This window comes from Micromys minutus, assembly GCF_963924665.1.
Source record: "Micromys minutus genome assembly, chromosome: 10".
Taxonomy (NCBI): Eukaryota; Metazoa; Chordata; class Mammalia; order Rodentia; family Muridae; genus Micromys; species Micromys minutus.
Genome location: NC_137979.1, coordinates 44181272 through 44203338, shown reverse-complemented (window position 1 = coordinate 44203338; position 22067 = coordinate 44181272). Strand labels below are relative to the sequence as shown.

At 50.9% G+C, this 22067-nt stretch overlaps 1 protein-coding gene across 1 annotated transcript; it reads left to right on the top strand.

Moving 5' to 3' along the window:
- Positions 1–4032: 4032 nt before the first annotated feature.
- Positions 4033–20279, top strand: GPR179 (G protein-coupled receptor 179; the record flags this gene model as incomplete). Its single annotated transcript, XM_080924652.1, has 11 exons — positions 4033–4826; positions 7274–7382; positions 9356–9443; positions 9964–10196; positions 10853–10921; positions 11262–11371; positions 11592–11830; positions 12002–12140; positions 12645–12750; positions 13326–13472; positions 15240–20279. The coding sequence occupies 11 exons, from the start codon at positions 4033–4035 to the stop codon at positions 20079–20081; spliced, it is 6876 nt and encodes a 2291-aa protein (XP_080780778.1). The 3' UTR covers positions 20082–20279.
- Between the last annotated feature and the right edge of the window lie 1788 nt (positions 20280–22067).

Here is a 22067-nt window from a genome sequence, read left to right as displayed (position 1 = left end):
GAGGTCTTTTTTTAGAAGCATACCAAGTTCAAGGACAGCCTGTTTCATATGTATTATATGATGCTCTATCGGAAACAAAGGAAGGAATAAAGAAGATAGTCTAGGTTGTGGGCCACAGAGATTCCTGGAGAGTTTGGTCTCTAGTCCCCTTTTCTCCCCCAGACCCCTCAGATTCCCACCTGATTTCCACGGCAGAATTGTTTGCAGAGCAATCCATATAGGAAACGAAGTTTGAGCTAGAAGTCTCCTTGGCTTCCTACACATGCAGTGATCTGGGGTGTCAGCGTGTGAGGGAGCAAGGCCGAAAGAGGAGGAGCCAGTAGTGTTTGGTCTCAGGTGAGAACTTGATCAGTGTTGGCATGTGACGCCTTAGGGCTTCTTTCAAGACTCTACACCAGGTGAGACATGCAGAGCAGGCAGAGCAGGCGGAGCACTGAGTTCCTGGCCAGCCTACTCTACAGAGTGAGTTCCAGGATGACCAGAGCTACACAGAGAAACTTTGTTTTGAAAAAAAAAAAAAAACAAAACAAAGAAGCAAAAAGAATCTACACCCTAATAGACCCTAAGGAAGCTGCCTCAGATAGCCCTGACTCTGGAGGACTGATGGGGGTGGTGAGATGGCTTAGCAGGTAAAGGTGGTTGCCACCAAACCTGAGGACCCATGTTCAATTCCTGGGGTCCACTTGGAGGAAGGAAAGGACTGACCCCCACGGTGGTCCTCTGATCTCGACATGTACATCCACATACACAGATACACATATAAAATAAATTAGTGTGACCATTAAAAAACATGCTTAAAAGAGGGAAACACAAAGCATATGAGGTATGAGGAAGAAGGGAAGAGCTAACTAGGTAGCTCATACCTAGAATCCCAGGACTCAGGAGAATCACTGTGAGTTTAATGCCAGTTTGGGCCAGAGTGAGCACGAAACTACACACACACACACACACACACACACACACACACACATACACACACACACACACACACACACAGGGGGGAGGGAGAGAGAAAGAGAGCAATGTAACAGAGCTGGCAAGATGTCTCAGCAGGTTAAGGCATTGTCACCAAGCCTGTCAATCTGAGTGCAAGCCCCAGGATACACTAAGTTGAAGGAGAAAACCGACTTTCACACGTTTCCTCTGACCTTTACATGACATGCATCTGTGCTCCAGTTTCTAATACGTAAATAAATGTAAAAACAAATAGGGCGGGACACTTGGGAAATGTCTCCATTGCTAAAGTGCTTGCTGCATGATCATGGAGACCTGGGTCCCAATGCTCAGTACTCATGGAAAAAGCCAGACAAACAGGAGAAGCCCTGGGGCCGGCCGGCCATCCATCTTGCTGACCCAGTGAGTTTCGGGTTCAGTGAGAAGCTTTCAAGATTAAGTGACAAGTGGTAGAGGAAGACACCTGCTGTTGTTGACCTTTGGTCTCCACATACCCCCATACACATCTTTATCCACAGAAAGGTAAGAGTGAAACGTTATTTACCTATTTTGGTTTTGGGGGGACTGAGTCTCTCTCTCTATGTAGCCTGTAGGCTATCCTGGAACTCACTCTGTAGACCAGGCTGACCTCAGAGTCACAGAAAGACACCCTCCTCTGACTCCAGAGTGCTGAGATTAAAGGCGTGCACATCTGGAGTAGCAAAGCTTTGCAAGTTTACTAGGCTGATAATGAAGCCTGACTCCATCTTAGGCCTGACAGCCAACTTGCAGTAAAGACAAACTAGGCTCGTTCTGTTTGTTATTAAACCTCTGCTTCTCAAGGACTGAGCTCTGCTCCCACCCCCACCCCACCCCCCCTAGCTTTAACACGAATGGTTCTGTTCTGCCTGTTCCAAGAAAAGACAACCATCCATCTTTATTTCTTTTTTTTTTAAACTTTATTTTACCATCTTTATTTCAAAACCTTGTTATGACCATTTTACAATCTCACCTTTTGTTTTAAAAGATGATTATGATTACCTTGTTATGCCTTTGCTATGTTGTTCGGTTGTTGGTTTTTAGAGACAGGCTTTATCTGTGTAGCCCTGGCTGTCCTGGAACTCACTCTGTAGACCAGGCTGGCCTCAAACTCAGAGTTCTGCCTGCCTCTGCTTCCTGAGTACCGGGATGAAAGGCTTTTGTTAACACCTCAAATGTTCTACTTCTATAACCCTGCCTATGTTCCCACCAAATCCCTCATTTGGAAACTCCCTACCCCTGAGCAATAAAGACCTGTGTTCCTATGTTGATCTCTCAAACTCTGCCTTTAGCCTGTGTACATACTTGCTTTAATTAAATTGGCCATAATGATTTGAGTAGGTCATTTTTCTCACATGTTTGGGATTAACCCTGGCAAGATGGCTAAGCAGGTAAAGATGCTATGGTCAAAACCTGACAACCCAAGGCTAGAGAAATGGCTTCGTAGTTAAGAGTACTGGCTACTGTTCCAGAGGACCTGTGTTCAATTGCCAGCACCTACATGGTAGCTCACGATGGCCTCTTCAGACACCAGACACACCAATGCAAATTTAAAAAATGAAAGAGCTGCATTTAATTCCAGTACTCAGGAGGCAGAGGCAGATGAGAGGCAGGTGGATTTCTGTGAGTTCTAGGACAGCCTGGGTCTACATAACCAGGCCAGCTAAGGGTATATAGTGAGACCCTGTCTCAAAAGTGTGTGGGGGAAGGAGGGCTGGAGAGACGGCTGAGTGACACTTGCCACCAAACCTGACAACCTGAGCTCAAGTCCCAGGAAAGAGGGAACCGATTCCCACAAAGTTAACATCTGACTTTCGACTATTCACCCTCAATGAATAATAAAATCTTAATTAAAAAAAAAAAAACCACAAAGCAAACAAGCAAAAGCAGAAAACAAAAAAGTGGGGGGGGGGGATGAGAGGGAGTCATTTCACAAAGGACAGAGAAGTTAGAATGATAAGAGGAAGGGAGAGACAGAGGCAAAGCTGTTTCTTTCTTTTCTTCCCACACCCCACCCCACCCCTCACTGCTGCTGTGCCTAGCTCTGTGGGCAGGAGGAGAAAGACTAGGGTCAGCAGGGGAATCCTCTACAAGTCTCCAGCTCTGCCACAGTCTCCAGGGTAAGCCAGAGGAGGTGGCTTCATCCCTGGGCCTTGATCTGCTCTTGTGTAAGGAAGTATCATTCCAGCTCTGAGGATGAGGGAGGGAGGGAGCAGAGGAGACACAACTCAGGGCAGCTGCATTCTCAGGCAGTGGGTGTCTCTGAGCTTTAGCATCTGTATCTGAGAAGCGGGGATAAGAAGAGTCACTGTACTTGGCTCTGGGCTGCATTGAGATCACATGCAGGAAACCATTTCAGGAACTGCCAGTCTGTTAACAGGCTGATTCTGGCTTTCCTGGGCAATTCTGTGCCCCACCTTTGCCGCTCCCCATCTCAACACCATTAAGCAGCACAGTGTCAGGGGTGCTGGCATCAGGAGCATCAGGAGCGGAGCACACTGCCAGGTCATGCAGCCAGCTCTTCATTATGATCATTGCGGTTGCTGCCAGAAGGCCAAGTGGGGCAGAGGGGTAGAGAGAGGGATGTGGATTCATCTCTGGTTGCTATGGTGCCCCAGGCCGGATTTGCCCATCCCTCCTAATGGAGCAAAGGATAGAGAGAGGAGAGGGGAGAGGGGGATAGAGAGAAAACAACTGGTCCCCTCCCTTCCCCTCTTCTCTCTCTGAAGCAGATGTGGGGTGTGTGTCAGTGTACTGAATCAGAGGTAGAGAAAAGAGCAGTATGGCAGGATTAAGAGGTTCTAAGATGGGGGGACACCCTGAATAAGGGGGGACAGGGCTTTCATACATATAACCAGAAGCTAACTGATGACATTAGAGAGGGGGGAAACACAAAACAAGCCAGCTACATGGTACTAGGAAGAGGGGGGGGAAGGAGGGAGGGAGGGAGGGAGGAGAGAAGGTGTGGAGTCAGACTGTATACCAGCTTCTGCCTGCGTTCTTCTGAGCCACCCAAACTCTAGGCAGCTGAGACTCCAGGGATCTGAGAGTGTCTGAAGAATGGATACCAGGGCAGTGGTCATTTCTTCTCTTATTTGGGAGCTTCTAGGCTGCTGTTTCCTCTACAGTGGGGGTCTGGGGAGCCAAAGGCCCTTGCGCTCTCTGCCTCCACTACCCTCCCAAGCCAAGCCAGGATCTGGCCCCACGTGGATGCTCCCAAAGGGGGCTGAAGCAGCCCTGGCTTTTCTCTACTCTGGAGACGTTCAACAGCTGTCAGGAGCAAACTGTAGCGAGAAGTATGAAGTCCATGGGACAGAAGGCAAAGTCGGGGTCCCCCCAGTCCTACAGAGAGCAGCGGGCATCCTGGTCCAGGCTGCCAACTTTCTCAACATGCTTCTACAAGCCAACGACATCCGGGAGTCAAGCGTGGAGGAGGATGTGGAGTGGTATCAGGCGCTCGTTCGAAGTGTAGCAGAGGGAGACCCGAAAGCCTACAGGGCTCTGCTGACTTTTAACCCTCCACCTGGGGCCAGCCACCTTCAGCTGGCCCTGCAGGCCACTCGGATGGGGGATGAGACCATCCTTCAGGACCTCTCTGGGAACAAGGTACAGGAAGAGAATCCGGAAGAGGATCTGGATAGTCCTGTCCTCCAGAAGCGAGTGCTAACCAATGACCTAAGGAGTCTTGACAGTCCCAAGTGGCCACGGGGGGATGGATATGTGGGGGACATACAGCAGGTGAAGCTATCTCCCCCCTTCCTGGAATGCCATGAGGGCCGGCTCCGACCTGGCTGGCTTGTCAAAGTCTCGGCCACGTTCTACGGACTCAAGCCAGACCTCAGTCCAGAGGTCAGGTGAGTGAGTTTGAGATGGAGTGGATGGATCTGTGAGGATAAGGGATCCACACGTCTCCTGCACTATGCACAGACCATTTGGCAAGAACATGTGTACGTCTAGGGGGTACAGATGTGTGTATGCGTTCAGCTGTGTCTGTTTACAGCTGGGAATCTGTAACTATTAACACTCTCAGGTGTGCGTGTTGAGTATGAATCAGACAATTCATGCATATTTATCTGGACATCTATTGGTTTGGTTATTGTTTTGTGTGTGTGTGTGCATGTCTTCATTTTATTGTGTTTTCTTTTTTTTTCATTTTTATTGGATATTCTCTGTATTTACATTTCAAATGTTACCCCCTTACTCCCATCCGCACTACCCCTCCACTTGCTTCCATGAAGGTGCTCCCTCTCCCAACCACCAACTCCCACCTCAGTGCCTTGGCATTCCCCTACACTGGGAAAATGAGCCTTCACTAGACCAAGGGCCTCATTGATGCCAGACAATTCTATCCTCTACTACATATGCAACTAGAACCATGGGTCTCTCCATGGTTGGTGTTTTAGTGCCTGGGAGCTTTGGAGGGTTTCGTCAGTTGATAATGTTGTTCTTCCCATGGGGTTGCAAACCCTTTCAGCTCCTTCAGTCCTTCCTCTAGATCCTCCAGTGAGGTCCCTGTGTTCAGTCTGATGGTTAGATGCAAACATCCTCATCTGAATTAGTATGGCTCTGGCAGAGCCTCTGAGGAGGCATCCATATCAGGCTCCTGCCAGTAAGCACTTCTTGGCATCAACAATAGTGTGTGGGTTTGGTGGCTGCATATGGGATGGATCCCCAGGTGAGGCAGTCTCTGGATGATCTTTTCTTCAATCTCTGCTCCACTATTTGTCCCTGTATTTCCTCCTGTGAGTGTTTTGTTCTCTATTCTAAGAAGGACTGAGGCATCCACCTTCTGGCCTTCATTCTTTTTGAACTTCATAAGGTCTGTGAGTTGCTTCTTGGGTATTTTGAGCTTTTTGGGCTAGTATCTGCTCATCAGTGAGTGCATACCATGAGTGTTCATTTGTGACTAGGATACCTCAGTCAGGATGCTAGCTTCTAGTTCCATCCACTTGTCTAAAAATTTTATGAAGTCATTGTTTTTAATAGCCAAGTAGTACTTCATTATGTACATATACCACAGTTTCTGTATCCATTCTACTGTTGAAGGACATCTGGGTTCTTTCCAGCTTCTGGCTATTATAAATAAAGCTTCTATGAACATGGTGGTTAACTATGTTTTCTCATAAGACAGTTTCTCATGTAGCCAAGGCTGACCTGTAATCCTGATCCCCCTGCCTTCACTCACAAAGTGCTGGGATTGCAGGCATGTGCCTTGGTATCTGTTGATGCTATTTATATATTAAGCACAATGAGTGAATATCTGTAAGCATGTGTATATGCAGGTAAGTACACATACATCTATCTACATGTATGTGAGTGTGTGTGTGTGTGTGTGTGTGTGTGTGTGTGTGAGTGTGTGTGTGTGAGAGGGTATGTGTGTGTATGAATGTATGTGTGTGTATCTGTAAGCATGTGTATATACAGGTAAGTACATATACATCTATCTCTCTCTCTCTGTGTGTGTGTGTGTGTGTGTGTGTGTGTGTAAATGGGGGAATATGGACAAGGACAGGTTTTGGTTCTCAGGTCTAAGGTTTAGACTGAGGAACCACATGAACTCTCCAGGAGGCTTCCTAGGAGAAGAAAAATTCCTGGACAGGGGCTTGGAAGCAATGCCCTTTCTTTCTGTCCAGGAGTTGGCTGCGTCCCCAGTGTCATTGCCAATGACAAGGCTCTTGGTAGAGGAGGCTCCATTATCCTATCTAGGCTACCACAGTGCTTTGTGATATTTCCTCAAAGAACTGACTCTGCCTTCAGCTAGAGTCAAGGGTCAGTAGCCCCACTGGGAAGCAGCCAGCAAAGGAGCAGCAAGGCCAGGCTCATCACAGGGAGTGGAGCTTTTCCAGGTCTCTGCCCCCATGTATTGTTCCCAGCAGGCATCCTGGCTCCTTGCCAGAGCTCTCCCAATTCAATCACAACACAGCTCCTCCATTCCAGGCCTCCTGTGCTGTGTGTGTGTGTGTGTGTGTGTGTGTGTGTGTGTGTGCAATAAGCAAGTGTGGAAAATCCCTTCTAAGTGATCATCAGAGTCCCAGCTTCTGCATGCTTGGTGTGTCCTTTCTCTCTACCCATTTAAGAGATGCAGAAAATAAGATGCTGGATAGTGGAGCGGTGGGGACAGCAGCCTAGTGGGAAGGGAACTGTCACCACAGAGACAGGGTTCATGGCACTGGAGATCGGCGTTGTGTGTGTGCTCTCCTGCCCCTGTGCTAAACAAAGACTGCACTGCCCCCCCCCACAGTCTGGTGATTTCTTCAGCATCCCCACTATGACCCTAACTGTCAATTTTTTTTTGCCCTAGGGGACAGGTGCAGATGGACATCGACCTCCAAAGCGTGGATATCAACCAGTGTACAAGTGGCCCGGGCTGGTACTCAAACACACACCTGTGCGACCTCAACAGCACCCAGGCAAGGAGGAGGGTCCACTGAGCCCTGCCTTTGTTCCCCTTTCCCATCACTGCCAAAGCCACCCTGACACCTCAGGGCTTCAAGGTAGTCCCAAGTGATTGACAGAGGTGAGAGGGCAAGCTTTTATAAAGGGAGGCCTATAATCAACCTACTCCATCCCCCTACCTCTCCCCAGAAAAGCTACTCCTCATGCCCTTGAAGCCTCAGTGTGCCTCTCTGCTTGCCCTTCAGTCTGGTACTCAGCACACCAAGGTTTCTTTCTTTCTTTTTGATTCATTTACTTTATGTATGTATGTGAGTACACTGTCACTGTTTTCAGACACACCAGAAGAGGATCCTGTTCCAGAAGGTTGTGAGACACCATGTGGTGGCTGGGAATTGAACTCAGGACCTCTGAAAGAGCAGCCAGTCCTCATAACTGCTGAGCCATCACTCTAGCTCACTGTAGAGAAGCTCTTTAAACAGAAAGGAACACAACTCAAAATAGCTTCAGGAAGTTCCTAAAACTGACCAGATTCACTAGGCTCCTCCCTGCCACAGTAAACAATAAATGCTGGGAACCCCTTTCAGAGGGATGAAGCTGAGCAGCAAAGACACTCAGAGGAGAAAAGCTGCAAAGACCACTCAGACCAGACAAGCTGCCTGGGAGACGCAGGAATCAGCCAAGCTCCCTGGAATAGGTTTAGAGCAACTGAGGTAGCTGGAAAGGTCCCACATGTTGAGCTGCCTGCAGGCTGTGCAGTTGCTAAGCCATTTTTCCAGCCCTCAGGATTTCTCTTTAGGGCAACTTCTGAGTCAGGAGCCTAGGCCACATGTTTCATGTCAACACAGCTCTGAGCTCCTCATGGTACACAGAGTATGCCCCATTGGTATTCTCGGAAGTAAATAGAATTGCTGGAGGGTGTAGGCGGAGACTAACCACAGCCCAAAAGCCCTCGACCCCAGAGATATGTGTTCTCAGTCACTGACCTCAGCCACGTGCTCAGCTTTCCTGTCCACCTCTGAGGCCATGCGCTATTCCCCCTGCGGAGCAAACATCAACAGGGGGAGGGAGAATAAAGAGCTAACCTTGACACACACACCCCCAGGCTGGTTTTAGGCTGAGAAAAGCCATCCTATGTTAAAGCCAGATAGGTCCTGATGCAAGTTGCCCCTCTCTGAGGGTCTTTTTAACTTCCCTGTCTTAGGGTTACTGTTGTGATGAAACACCATGACCAAAGCAACCAGGGGAGGGAAAGGTTCAGTTCACTCCCAGTTCCATCGAATAGTTCATCATTAAAGGCGCGAGGGCAGGAAAGTCAAGCAGAGCAGGAACCTGGAGGCAGGAGCTAATGGATGCAAAAACCATGGAAGGGTACTGCTGCTCTCTGGTTTGCTCACCGTGGCTTGCTCAGCCTGCTTTCTTATAGCATCCAGCAGCACCAGCCCAGGGATGGCACCACCCACATCAATCATTAATTTAAAAAATGTCCTACAGATGGATCTTATGAAGGCATCTGCTCAGTTGGAGATCTCTTCACTCTTGACAACTCTAGGGTGTGTGATGACATCGACTAGCTATCACATCATCTGTATGCCAAGTGTGGTGGGTCATGGGAACCCTCAGGCAGGGTGTAGGTACACAGGTATGATGGAGCTCTGAGCTCTCTCTGTCTTCGTCCCTTCTGGTACCTAGCCCTAGCAAGACCTAGGCACCAGGAAATGGAACTCGAGATTCCTGCTACGTCCAGTCTGAACAAAGAAGAGTCATGTGTCCTGTACTCTTTTTCTTAGATAACCCTTGACAAGGCCTAGCAGCAAGGATGGGGAAGTCTCCAGATGAGGAAGGACTGGGCAAGAACCAGAGAAAGCTTCTGGTGAAATCTCCTAATATAAACACAGAAGCCATGGATGGGGAGGGAGGGAGGGCTCTTCAAAGTGGGGAAAGCTTTCAGAGAAAAACTTCATACAAATGGCATTTGTCATCCCCACAGTGTGTCCCTCTGGAGAGTCAAGGTTTTGTCCTTGGCCGCTATCTCTGTCGCTGCCGACCTGGATTCTATGGAGATGGTGGTTCTGGAGGTATGTAAGTGTGGAAAGGGTTAAGTAGAGGTTTCCGTAAACCAAGGTAAGTTGGGATGAAATATCTACAGAAGAAAGGAGGGTTGAAGGTGACCCTGAGAGGAAGCAGGAGCTCAACAGGAGAAAGCCAAGAGGAGAGGCTGGGAGGGGAGGTGCAAACTCCCAGCACTTGGGAGGCTGAGGCAGGAGGACTGCCATGCATTCAAGGTCAATGTGGCTACAAACCCTGTCTCAAGAGAAAAGGAGGGAGAGAGGGAGAAAGAGAGAGCGAAAGATCAGCAGGGCTATTTGTAGGCGTCTTCCTTTGGAGAACAAACCCAAACACTTAGGTATGAGACAAGTTAACCTTAAGCCTGGCATCCCTTTTTCCTGATACCGTGTCCTTCATGGGGCATACCCCTCCATTTTTATTTCTGGGGCCATAAGCTACAGGAGGGCACAGAGCCCTCAGGACCCAAGGCTAGAACTTTAGATATCTTCAGCCAAATTCTTCTCCTTAGACCCCTCTTATTCTTTGCAGAGTTAGAGAGTACAACTCAGACTGCCGGGCAGTTCGGGTCCCCACAAGGCAGTTTAGGGAAGCTGCTACGGTGCCAACCATGTCCTGAGGGCTGCACCAGCTGTCTGGATGCCACACCGTGTCTGGTGGAGGAGGCCCTGGCACTGAGGACGGCAGTGCTGGCGTGCCAAGCCTGCTGCATGCTGGCTGTCTTCCTGAGTATGCTGGTCGCCTACCGTTGCCGAGGGAGCAAGGTAAGAAGGCCCCGGAATGTCTCCTTTGCACACACATCCAACCCATCTCAACCAGAGAACTGTCTCGGGGAATTGAGTGCCGGTCTTGCTTCTTTACACCAGAGTGTGTGACATTGGGCAGTGACCTCTCTTATCTTAGACCTGCCTCTGCCTCTGCAACATTGTACTTGATTCAACAAACACTAGTGGAATGCCTACTCAGTGAAAAATACCACATAGGCACTCTGCAGGAGAAGTAGATGACCCCTGTGGCAGGGAGGAAGCAATGAGACAGGGTAAGGATGGAGATGGTCATCAGGTGCCCTGGGGGCTCGGAGAGGGGACCCAGTTATCCTAGAGGAGATGGCATTGGAGAGAGTGTGAAGCGTGATACTGGAGACAGGCTTGGAGGTTAACTGGTTTTTACTGCAAGAAAAAACAGGGAATCTTATTCTAGATCAAGGTACACTCTGACCCAAAGCTCGGAGAAATGCCAGCAACCCAATGTGGTCCTCGGTGCAAGTGTAACTAGACCCTGGGGTGGGCCTGAACAAGCGGCTGTGAACAGAGGGTGGAGCTAGTGCTGTAGGGGAAGCCCAGGGCCAGATGCGCTTCCAGACAGACAGACCCATGCTTGGTACTCATGCCCTGCTCACCCGTCTCCCCTGGGCTAATAGAGGATCCGGGCATCTGGAATCGTCCTGCTGGAAACCATCCTTTTTGGATCCTTACTTCTCTACTTCCCGGTGAGTCTGTGACCAGTAGTACCCCCCCCCCCACTCCCAAACTGGCACCCTGTCCCCCTCCTTCAGATTCCTTGCCTGCTTTCCTAGGAAGATTTGTCAACTTTACATTTCCACCACCACCAACACCTATTCCCACAAATGGCAGGATGGCCTAGTGAGCTCTGCAGGCAGAGACGCAGAGTCAAGTTCTCTGACCTGCTGTGTGGTTTAGGACACTTAAAAAAAAAAAAAAAAAAAAACTCTGCACAAGGGAAATTCGAGGCCTCCACTGTGGAGCTGCCAGGAAGACTGGCCATGTGACACGATTCTAGACTGGCTGTCTCTGTCCCTTTGCCACCAGGTATTCATTCTGTACTTCAAGCCCAGTGTATTCCGCTGTGTTGCTCTCCGCTGGGTCCGGCTGCTGGGTTTTGCTGTTGTCTACGGAACCATTATCCTGAAGCTTTATAGGTAGGACCCTGACAGCCCTCACCCCAGGCCACCCAGCTCATTCACACAGTGGAGCTTTTCAAAGCCAGACCTTCTGGGGTACCAACCCCTGCCCCAACCAGCACAGCTTTTCCGTGTAACTTTTGGAAAGAGCGCTGAAGACAAACTCGTGGTGGGCTGGGGAGCACTGGACAGAGTTCTGGACTCTGGCCCCATCCTCCATGTGCCTTCCTCCCCTCAGGGTGCTCCAGCTGTTTCTGTCTCGAACTGCCCAGCGGGGGCCGCACCCAAGCAGTGGGCAGCTGCTGCGGCGTCTGGGGCAGCTCCTGCTTCTAGTATTGGGCTTCCTGGTTGTGTGGACAGCGGGAGTCCTGGAGCCAGGCATCCAGCACACACCTCTGGTGACCCGAGGTCACACTCCCGCTGGCCGTCATTTTTACCTCTGTCACCATGACCACTGGGACTACATCATGGTTGTGGGTGAGCAGCTTCTCCTGAGCCCGGCCTCCTCTGGCTCCTGACTACTCACCTCCAGGTTGTTCCTTGTGCGAGCTCGTCCTGGGTCTTGGGCTACCCGGCACATTTGGCTTTTGAAGAGGGTCAGCAGGCTGCTGATGTGGTAAGGGATCTCTCTCTCTCTAATCTTCACAGCGGAAATGCTGCTGCTTTGTTGGGGCAGCTTTGTCTGCTACGCCACCCGGGCTGTCCCCTCAGCTTTTCACGAACCCCGCTACATGAGTATTGCCCTGCACAATGAACTGCTACTCTCTACTGCCTTCCACACAGCCAGGTGAGAACTACCCCTTCTTCCTGAGACTCCTCCCACCTGACCATTTTCCCCACCTCCAGGTGAGGGGGTCCATCTGACAGTAATCCCTGCAATCCTGCTATACCCAGCAGGACCCCACACATACCCTTCCTATACCCCAGATCTCTTTCAGAAGAGATGCCCAAGCCACAAGAAGAAGTATGTCTCTTTCATAATCCCATGTCCTGATCCTAAGTGGGTTTTTTCCCCTCAAGTCCTTGCTCCCTGCTTACTCCTCAGCCTTCAGAGCAGCAGGTCTGCTGTGGGACCTGAGGTCTGTAGTGGAAGAAGGCGTGAATCACTGATCCCAACAGGGGAACCTTGGGATTATATCTGTGATCCAGAGAGGGAAGAAATGCTCTGCTGGCCATTGCCGGGCAGGGACGGGGGCAGGGTCGGGGTGGGGGTCAGGGCAGAGTTAGTGAGGTGAGGCAGGCAGGCTGCTCCCACTTACACTATGATCACCCTGTCCCATCTGGCTGTCAGGTTTGTGCTGGCTCCTTCCCTGCACCCAGACTGGACACTTCTTCTCTTCTTCCTCCATACTCATAGTACAGTCACGGCCACACTGGCTCTCATCTTTGTCCCCAAGGTAAGGTCTTTCCTCTACGGCATAAGGTCGGAGCTCAGCCCCTTGGTAAAGAGCACAGTGGCTCCGCCCCCTCAGCCCCCTCTCCACATCAAGAACAATGAGTATCCCAGGCAAGGGCTTGGTTGGGAGAAGAGCTTCTAGTTCTCACGCAAGCAACACAGAGCGACAGACAGAAGAACAGCATTAGGGGTGGGGGTTGTTGCCATTATTGTTGGGGTTGTTTTGTCTTGGTTGGTTAGTTTCTTTGTATAGCCCTGGCTGTCCCAGAACTCACTGTAAAGAGCAGGCTGGCTTCTAACTCACAGAGATCTGACAGCCTCTGCCTCCTGAGTGCTGGAGTAAAGGTGTGTGCCACCATGTCTGGTAGACTCTGAAGGTGGGGAGAGCAGTTCTTAGAGGCAGAATGGGGAGCTGCAGACCCCACCTAAGGACACTGTGCTGGTCACTGCTGAAGAACGGCAGGCAATAACATGCTCCAAAGCCTTGGCTTCCAAACCAGAGAAGGGGTAGGGGTGAAGACTCGTGAAGTAGAGGAAGGGTAGGTCTGTCTCCCATCCTCCACCTGTCTCGGCCAGTTCTGGAAGCCAGGGGCACCTCCCCGGGAGGAAATCTTGGACGAAGTGTATGAGGATGAGCTGGACCTGCAACGCTCAGGCTCTTACCTCAACAGCAGCATCGCCTCAGCCTGGAGTGAGCGCAGCCTGGATCCGGGGGATATTCGGGTAGGTTCCCCCTTCCACTCCCCCAATTTATTTGATATCACCTTTTTAAAAAAGATGTACTTATTATATATAAATACACTATAGCTGTCTTCAGACATACCAGAAGAGGGCATCAGATCTGATTACAGATGGTTTTGAGCCACCATGTGGTTGCTGAGATTTGAACTCAGGACCTCTGGAAGAGCAGTCAGTACTCTTAACCACTGAGCCATCTCTCCAGCCCCAGTATCACCTTTTAAAATTTTTTTTTGTTTGGTTTTTTGGTTTTGTTTTTATTTTGTTTTTGTTTTTATTTTGTTTTTGTTTTTTTGTTTTGTTTTTTTTTTTTTTTTTTTTTTTTTTGAGACAGGGTATCTCTGTGTCTCTGTGCATCAGAACCCTGGCTGTCCTGAACTTGCTTTGTTTACCAGGCTAAGCCTCACAGATATCTGCCTCCCTCAGCTTTCTGATTGCCCAGCCTTGATACCAACTTTTAAGGATTAAGCAGAGGAACACAACTGTATTACCACTGGCTTGGGGTAGCCCTGAATCACCCCCAAGGCCTCCTTCCCTCCAAGACTGTATCTCTCTTTTTTGCCACCCTAGACTCCCCTGACTAACGTATTGAAAAGAATCCCCAAAACCCAGATGCCCAGGTTTTGAAGGCCCAGGCCCAGCCAAGAGTGGACTCTTAACTACATGTCATCATGGGGTGGAGACAGACTAGAAAAGCCATGAGTCCCAGGCAAAATGGAATGACTGAAGTCCTAAGCGTCATCTGTAAGAGCTAGGAATTCAACAGAGTGGCCACTAGAGTCCCCTTTCTTCTGTGGGCCCTAGGAAAAAGTGACTTACCTTCTGAAGGATACCTCTGAAGAAGCAGGCTCCCTCTGACTTTTCTTCTCAGGGGCATTATACAGAGCCAGGGGTTGGAAAACCCAGGAGCCCATGTGGTTTTATATATAACTCAAGGCAAAGAAGCCACCTTGGGGTGCCACCGTCTACCCTTCATATCTCCCAGTTTCTCATCCCAGCAACCTCCGTAGGTCTTCCCCAGCCTCCTCATCTTCTGAGCTCTGCCCAGTCTACCTTTGTGCTCCTCTCTGAACTGAGTTATCAGAGCAGAGCCAAAGCCCCACTGCCTCAGTCCCTCCCTCTTTAGACCACAGCCAATCTGCTCCCTTTGTGCAGGCTTTGGGAGAAATTTTAAAACATCTTCACTGACACCGATGTGTGGCATTCTTCCACCCACCGCCTAGAATGCTCTAAGGAAGTGAACCCAGGTCACATAGAAGATGCAGAGGTGCCAGGCATGATAATCCCTGCACTTGGGAGGGCAGCCTGGTCTACAGTCAGGGCCACAGATAGAAACCTTGTCTCAAAACAAGGCAAAAAACAAAACAAAACAAAAAAAAGAACCAAAACCCCAAGGATAGATACAGAGGCACAGAGAGAGGTCAATGACGTAGCTTTGAGATATGGGTGGTTAGAAGACTCATGCCCAGCCCTTCCCCCCACGCAGGACATTTCCCAAGAGATCACAGTGCCCCTGAGAACTGAGAACACTCAGAACCCTGAGGGCTAAATGGAACCAGAACCAGCTTGGCTCCAGTCTTGCAGGAACAGAGTGGTGACTTCTGAGTTTATGAAACAAAAAAGGGGACACAGCTTGGTGGGTGGAGAAGTGATTCCCCTGAGAGAGAATAGTTTAACGAGGGGGGAGGGGTAGCAAGGAGGAGAGCACTGTTGGGGGGGGTGCTCAGCCATCTCAGACCCCCTTCCTTGCAGGATGAGCTGAAGAAACTCTATGCCCAGCTAGAGGTCCGAAAGACCAAGGAGATGGCTGCTAACAACCCCCACTTGCCCAAGAAGCGCGGCACCTCGCGCCAGGGATTGGGACGCTCTTTCATGAGATACCTAGCTGAGTTCCCAGAGGCCCTGGCTAGGCAGCACTCGCGGGACTCAGGCTCTCTAGGCCTCAGCAGCCTGCCAGGCTCTTCTCGACGAAGGCTCCTCAGCTCCAGCCTTCAGGAAACAGAGAAGCCACCAGCCCTCCGCAAGACCCGCAGCACTTATGACCCCCACCGGGAGCATAATGCTCTTCCCTTTGATTCCATGCTGAGCCGGACCCTGTCCAAGAAGGCCGCACCCAAAGAGGGCCAAGAGGCTGCAGAGGGGCCTCCAGCCCTGGGCTTCAGGTCCGCTAGTGCTCACAACCTGACAGTGGGAGAAAGATTCCCTAGAGCCAGGCCCATCTCCCTGCAGAAGTCACTCAGTGTGGTGGCTGGCTCCAGGGAAAAGGCTCTGCTCCTGGCCAGTCAGGCCTACCTGGAGGAAACCTATCGGCAGGCAAAAGAACGAGAAGAAAGAAAGAAGGCTGAGGCAGCCATGGTGAGCCCAGTAAGGAGACCATCCGTGAGGAGGCTGGAACGGCCTCTAAGGGCTCCTCTGTCAGCCCCACCTTCTCCAGCCAAGAGCAGCAGTATGGACGGCTCCCATACCCCTGGGAGGCCTCATGAAGAGGCTGGGAGAAGGCTGCCTCACCCACCCATCCGGCACCAGGTCTCCACACCTATCTTGGCTCTGTCAGGGCCTTGCCTGGGAGAGCCAAGAATGTTATCTCCCACTCCAGCCTCCACATTGGCTCCTGTTCTGTTGCCGGCTCCGGCCCCACCCCCGGCCCCTGTTCTGGCGCCAGTCTCAAAGCCCCCCCAAAGCCCCACCCTTCTCACGTTCATCTGCCCCTGGGAGAATGCAGAACTGCCAGGCAAGAAAGAAAATGTGGTCCAGGAAGGCCCCGCAGGGGCAGGGCCAGAGCGAAGCAGCCACTCACCTGCCTCAGCTCGGACCAAGATCTGGAGGGCCCTGTCTGTGGCAGTAGAAAAAAGGGGGACTGGAGAGAGTGAGATGCTCACAGAGGGCGGACATGTCCAGGGGGAAGCAGATGATGCGGATGAGGAAAAGCCCAAGGTCTTCTCAAAATCCCACAGTCTTAAGACCCCTCTGCAGCAGGGTTCCGTGCGCAGCCTGGGCCTGGCCATCAAAGCTCTGACCCGTTCTAGGAGCACCTACAAAGAGAAGGAGGGTGGAGAGGGCACCCCTGAGACTGAGAAGGGAAACCCTACAGAGGTGAGCACAGGGACTCCATCCCGTTCTCCCAGGCCAGGCCGGCCCAAAGCAGTGAGCAAACAGGCTGCCCTCACCCCCTGTGAGGATGAAGAGTCCCTCCAGAACCAACAAAACGCTCACACCAGCCGAATGCTCCATGTCTGTCAAAAGGAGGGCAGCCGAGAGCAAGAAGATGCAAACAAGAGAGCGGCCCAGGGTCCAGGGGAGCGGAAGGTTGAGAAAACAGGTAAAATGGCGCTTGTCACACTGAGGCAAGTATTTGGGGAGAAAAACGCTGAACAAGCGAAGAAATCCCCTGTGGGATGCCAAGAAGTGCCCAATCCTGCCCTCCAGCCCTTAGGCAGTGCTGACCACAGGGTGGCAGAGGTGTGCCCCTGGGAAGTAACTGAATCAGGAATGGGCTCGCCAGACACTGTCAACAAGGCCAAAATCTGCTCCTGGGAGGGGGCTGAAGGAGCAGGTCTTCAAAAGAAACCATCAAGACAAGTACTAAGTAGGTCCTGGGAAGAGAGAGACAAAGTCCCAGGGGGGTCAGAGCCTATTCGGAAGAAGCCAGAGAGGCTGGTCCGGAGCCAGGAGGCAGTGTGTCCTTGGGAAAGCCCGGACTCCGGAGGTCTGTCTCCTCAGTTGGTGCATCAAGATTCTGCCAAAAGCCTGGGCAGGTCTGTGGTAGTGAGCAAAGGAGAAAAGCATCCAGAGCCTCTTTTGCCTGATGCTGTCAAGGCAGAACTGTGCCCATGGGAGATGAGGGATGTTGGGGAGGAGACATCTACTCAGAGGGTACAGGAACTCCCTGAAGAAAGGCAGAAATCCCCCAAGAAGGCAACCTTCTGGAGAGGACAGAATCTGGGCACAGATCTGGTGTCTCTTTGTCCCTGGGAAAGTACTGATTTCCGGGGCCCTTCAGCCATCTCACTTCAAGCCCCAGGAAGCTCAGGGAGTTTTGTCAGTGACATCGCAGAGGTATGCCCGTGGGAGACAGGAGATATACCTAGTGACAAGAAAGCTGAGGTCTGTCCTTGGGAGCTGGGAGATGATCTAGCAGGTACAGAAACACTGAATCAGGGAACAGATGGGGAATCTCTCCCCGGAAAGGAGACAACCTCCAAAAAGGGATGCTTGGCAGAGATGGCGGAGCAAACTTTGAGGGCAAAGCCCACAGTCCGTCAAGGGCAGGAGTCAGTATGCCCTTGGGAGGACAAAGCCCCTGAGCAGTCCAGCCCACACCAGGACAACTCTTCATCCAAGGCTGATAAATTTCTAAGCAACAGGGGTAGCCAGGTACTGCAAGTGTGTCCTTGGGAAGCGGTCAAGCCAGAGGAAAAGCAAGTAACACCTTCAACAGCAGAAATCTGTCCCTGGGAAGTAGATGGACAAACAGAGAAGATATCAGAACACATACCAAAGGAAGGAGAAGTTCAAAAAGATGCAGAGAAAATGCCTGGAAGAGCAAGAATCCAAGCACAGGAAGAGGCTGAGGGACAGATCCAAAAACAGGAAGCAATCTGCCCCTGGGAAAGCACATGTGGTAGCACCCCACAAAGGGACACAGAGAAACCCCAAGCCTCTCTCCAGAGGCAAGGCAGCACGGGAGGCAGAGTAGCTGAGATCTGTCCATGGGGCGTGGAGAAGACAACTGAGACCAAGATGTGTCCCTGGGAACTGGGCACTGGGGCTGAAGCCTCTGGGGTCTCTCCAAATGAGGCAAGTCAGACTTCTGCAGGTTCTGGAGCCAAGCAAGTAGCTGCTAGTGCTCCAAAGAAGCCAGAGAGGCTCAGCTCGGAGAAGGAGGAGGTCTGTCCCTGGGACAGCTTGAGTCCAGGGGACTCCTCTCAGCAGCCAGACACTCTAAACACTGAGAAACTAAAAGATGAACTCCAGGAACACGTGAGCTCCAGGCCCATAGAGGTGTGTCCCTGGGAAGCAGAGGAAGTTCATCTCAGTGAAAAAGCCAAGATCTGTCCCTGGGAATTGAATGAAGGGACCATGGGAAAAGGACTGGAGCAAGAGGTGGAGAGTAAGGGAGCACAGCAAAGGAGAAAGATTCTAGAAACGGAAGGACTCCCCTTCCAAGAAGAAGGCACATCAAAGGGGGACACAAAACTCTGCCAGAAACAGGAAGAGAAAGCTATCTGTCCTTGGAAGCCACCTGCCCAGGCCTCGAAGGTCTCAGACTTGCCCCGCAGGACCATTAGTCAGGTAGCAGAGGGACAGTCCTTGGAAGCAAGTGACAGGGCATCAAAGAAGGGAGGCCTGAGACAAGGCCTGAAGACAGGTTCCCTCCCGGAATATACAACCCAAGGAAAAGTTCCAGCTTTAAAATCACAGTTCCCTGCTGATGGGGGAGGAGCAAGCTTGGAACCCCAGTCTGTCTGTCTGCAGGAAAGCATGGTGCCAGAAGGCTCTTCCTCCCATCCACACAGCCAGTGCCCTGAGGAACTTAGAGCCGGCTCCCAGACAGTGGTCAGCACAGGAGGCGGGGCTGCTGAGGTTTGCCCGTGGGATACTCCTGATCCAGATCTGTATAAACCCGACAGTGACATCAAGGTTGAGATCTGTCCCCAGAAGGTGACTGGGAGAGTTACAGAGACAGAGACATCAAGACAAGATGAAAAGGAGAAATCTCAAGAGGAGAAAGAGCATGAAGGTGTGGCAGTTCAGGAAACATCACAGACCAGCAACTTTGAGAATCAAGAAGCTACGTGTCCCAGGGAGAGTCAGGACTTTGGTGTGCCAGTAGCTACAGATACTTCTGATGAAAGCAAACACAGTTCTGAGAACATGTGTCCTTGGGATGTAAAGGAGGCTCCTTCTACCAAGAAAGCAGAGATCTGCTCCTGGGAAGCAGGTCCAGGAGCAGTGGGGGAGGAGGCGCTGGACCTGGGGCAGGATGGAGTGTTACAGGGGACAGGAGGAGCTGAAAGACACTTCTTAAAAGCAGCAGAGGCAGTCTGCCCCTCAGAAAGCTCAGTGTCAGAGGGGCTCTTCATCCAGGAAGACAGTGTGGAAACAGACCACCCCAAGGTCAGTCTCCATGAAGCAAGCAGCCCAGGGAAAGAGCTAGCAGAATTATGTGTATGGGAAGTCACAGACCCAGAAGGAAATAAAATCAAGGGCACCATGGCAGACATCTGTCCATGGGAAGAAACGAGAACCCAATCTGATGAATCTGGCCTCCTGGCTTTACCGGTAACCCAGGCAGATGTGCCTGCTGCCCCTGAGAAATCAGTTTGTCTCTCAGTACACAGACCGCTGGAGAGCTTTCTCACAGAGGGCAAGAGTGTCCGCCCAGACATCAGCAAGCCACCTGGTAATTTCCCCCCGGAAGGCGTCGGAGAACAAGAACCTTTGGAACTTGAGCCTGGAGCCAAATCAGATCCAGAGCCAAACCCAGAGGCTCCAGAGTCTTTGTCTTTAATTGAAGAACAAGGACAAATGGCTTCTGAGGCACACTCTGGAGAACTCAGCCCTCCACCCAACTATCCTTGGGACTCTGAATGATGGCACTGTGGTCCTTCAGGACACTTCCCCTGTTCCAGTGTTCCCTAAGAGCGGACTCAAAGATGCTTGAGTATTTCCTCAGACCACGAGGCCAGATGGCAATCCATTCAGAAGGAACTGAACAGGATTGGACCCCAGGGGACATCCACCCTCCCCACTTCTCTCTCTGTTTCAGGAAACAGAAACTAGATCTCACCTTCTAAAGAATTCTGCCATCCGACCAGACTACCTGACACAGCCATTCAAATCAGAATTCTCACTAAGTTTACCCAAGGTAGCAAAAAACTAAACCATGTAAAAAAAAGTAGCAATCTGGAGTCTGTGGGCAAGAGAAGGCTATAAGGCCATGGAGTTCAGGATGAAAGATGGGGCTAGAAAGATGGCTCAGTGGCTAAGAGCACACACTGCTCTTGAACAGGACCCAGGTTTGGATCTCAACAGCCAAGACAATTGGCTTATAACCACCCAAAACTCCAGCTACAGGGGACCTTCCAATTTCTTCTTCTGGTCTCTGAGGTCACCTATACTCATGAGCACATATCACACAGAGACAGACAGACATACATACACACATACAATTAAAATAAATATTTACAAAGTGAAAGCTAAATCAGAAGAAAACAAAGACAAAAGATGTGTCTAGGGAAAAGCGTCACAGGCCTAGACCTGTCTTCCTTCCCAGCCCTTTCTCTGACACATGGTGGAGCCCAGGCTGGCTGAAACCCAGTATGTGGCTAAGGCTGGCTTTAATCTTCTGGTCCTCCTGCATCCACTTCCTGGAGTCCAGAATTATAGGTGTGTATCACCATGGCCAGCTTACTCAGTGGTCACAGAGCTTCTTATATGACAGGCAAGCACTCTGTCACCTGAACTACATCCCCAGCCTAGCCTTTGTCTTTCGGTGGGTACCTGTGGCACAGGGAACTGAACCCTGGTCCTCAGGAATACTAAGCAAGTACCCTACGACTAAGCCACATCTCCAGCAAGTACCCTACGACTAAGCCACATCTCCAGGTCGAGGGCCTTGTCTTTTGACTTGCCTCTTCCATTCCTGCTTTACTACTTCTCATATGGCTGAAGTAGCAACTGTCAGACACTCTGACATTTATGTCATGGCTAGCATCCAAAGTGACAAGAGAGAACAGAGAAGACTCTCTCAGGGCCCTCTCCACACTGGGCAAGGTGTTTTTCCTTCCCATCTTTCTGCCCCAGCTCTTGCCATGAGCAGGACCTACCTCACTGCCGCCTCCTCCTCGTTCTGTACTCAGCAAGGGGACCCCCTTTTTAGTAACTGTAACTGGAGCCAAGGAGGAAATCTCTGGTTCTCAAGCAAGGTCACTCTAACTCATAACTCCTTCCCAGAGGAGCCTGAGGAAAAAAAAAAAAGGGGGTCCTGTTCAGTCAGAATCCCAACCACTATTCTCAGAAAGAGTACAAAGTCTCTTTCTTAGCTGTCCACTTTGGCTCTCCTCTCAACAATCAGTTCAGGCTACCTTGCTTAAGCATGTGACATGACAGGGTTGTGTCAGATGCTATTACCAGTGGACACTAGGAAGGAGAAAAGCTACAGCGGTTCCAGCTTGACAGAGGGAGACAAGGGAAAGCAGGCTAATGTGGCAGGGCCAGCAGAGGTGATAAAGACAGCAGCAAGTCCCGTCCTCTAACCGAAATGATATAGGTCTGTCTAACAGCTGCAAAACCTCAAATGAGACCAACTGCGCGGTGAGAGAACCAGGAGTCTGTATGCAAACGCTGGACAGATACAGAGCCACACGGAACAAAGCAGTCCAATGCTCCATTTCCAAAAGGGAATGGAAGAGAGTCACCTTGGTCTCCTTTGGGGGCCAGTTGCCCTCATTCCCACACTAAGCCCTCCTACCTACCCAGAGCTCCTGCACTGGGTTTCTACAGCTGTATTGTTCTGTGCTGTGAATACTTAACCCCACAGCTTCTGAGCTAAGGTAGACTTCACTAACTGAAGAACAA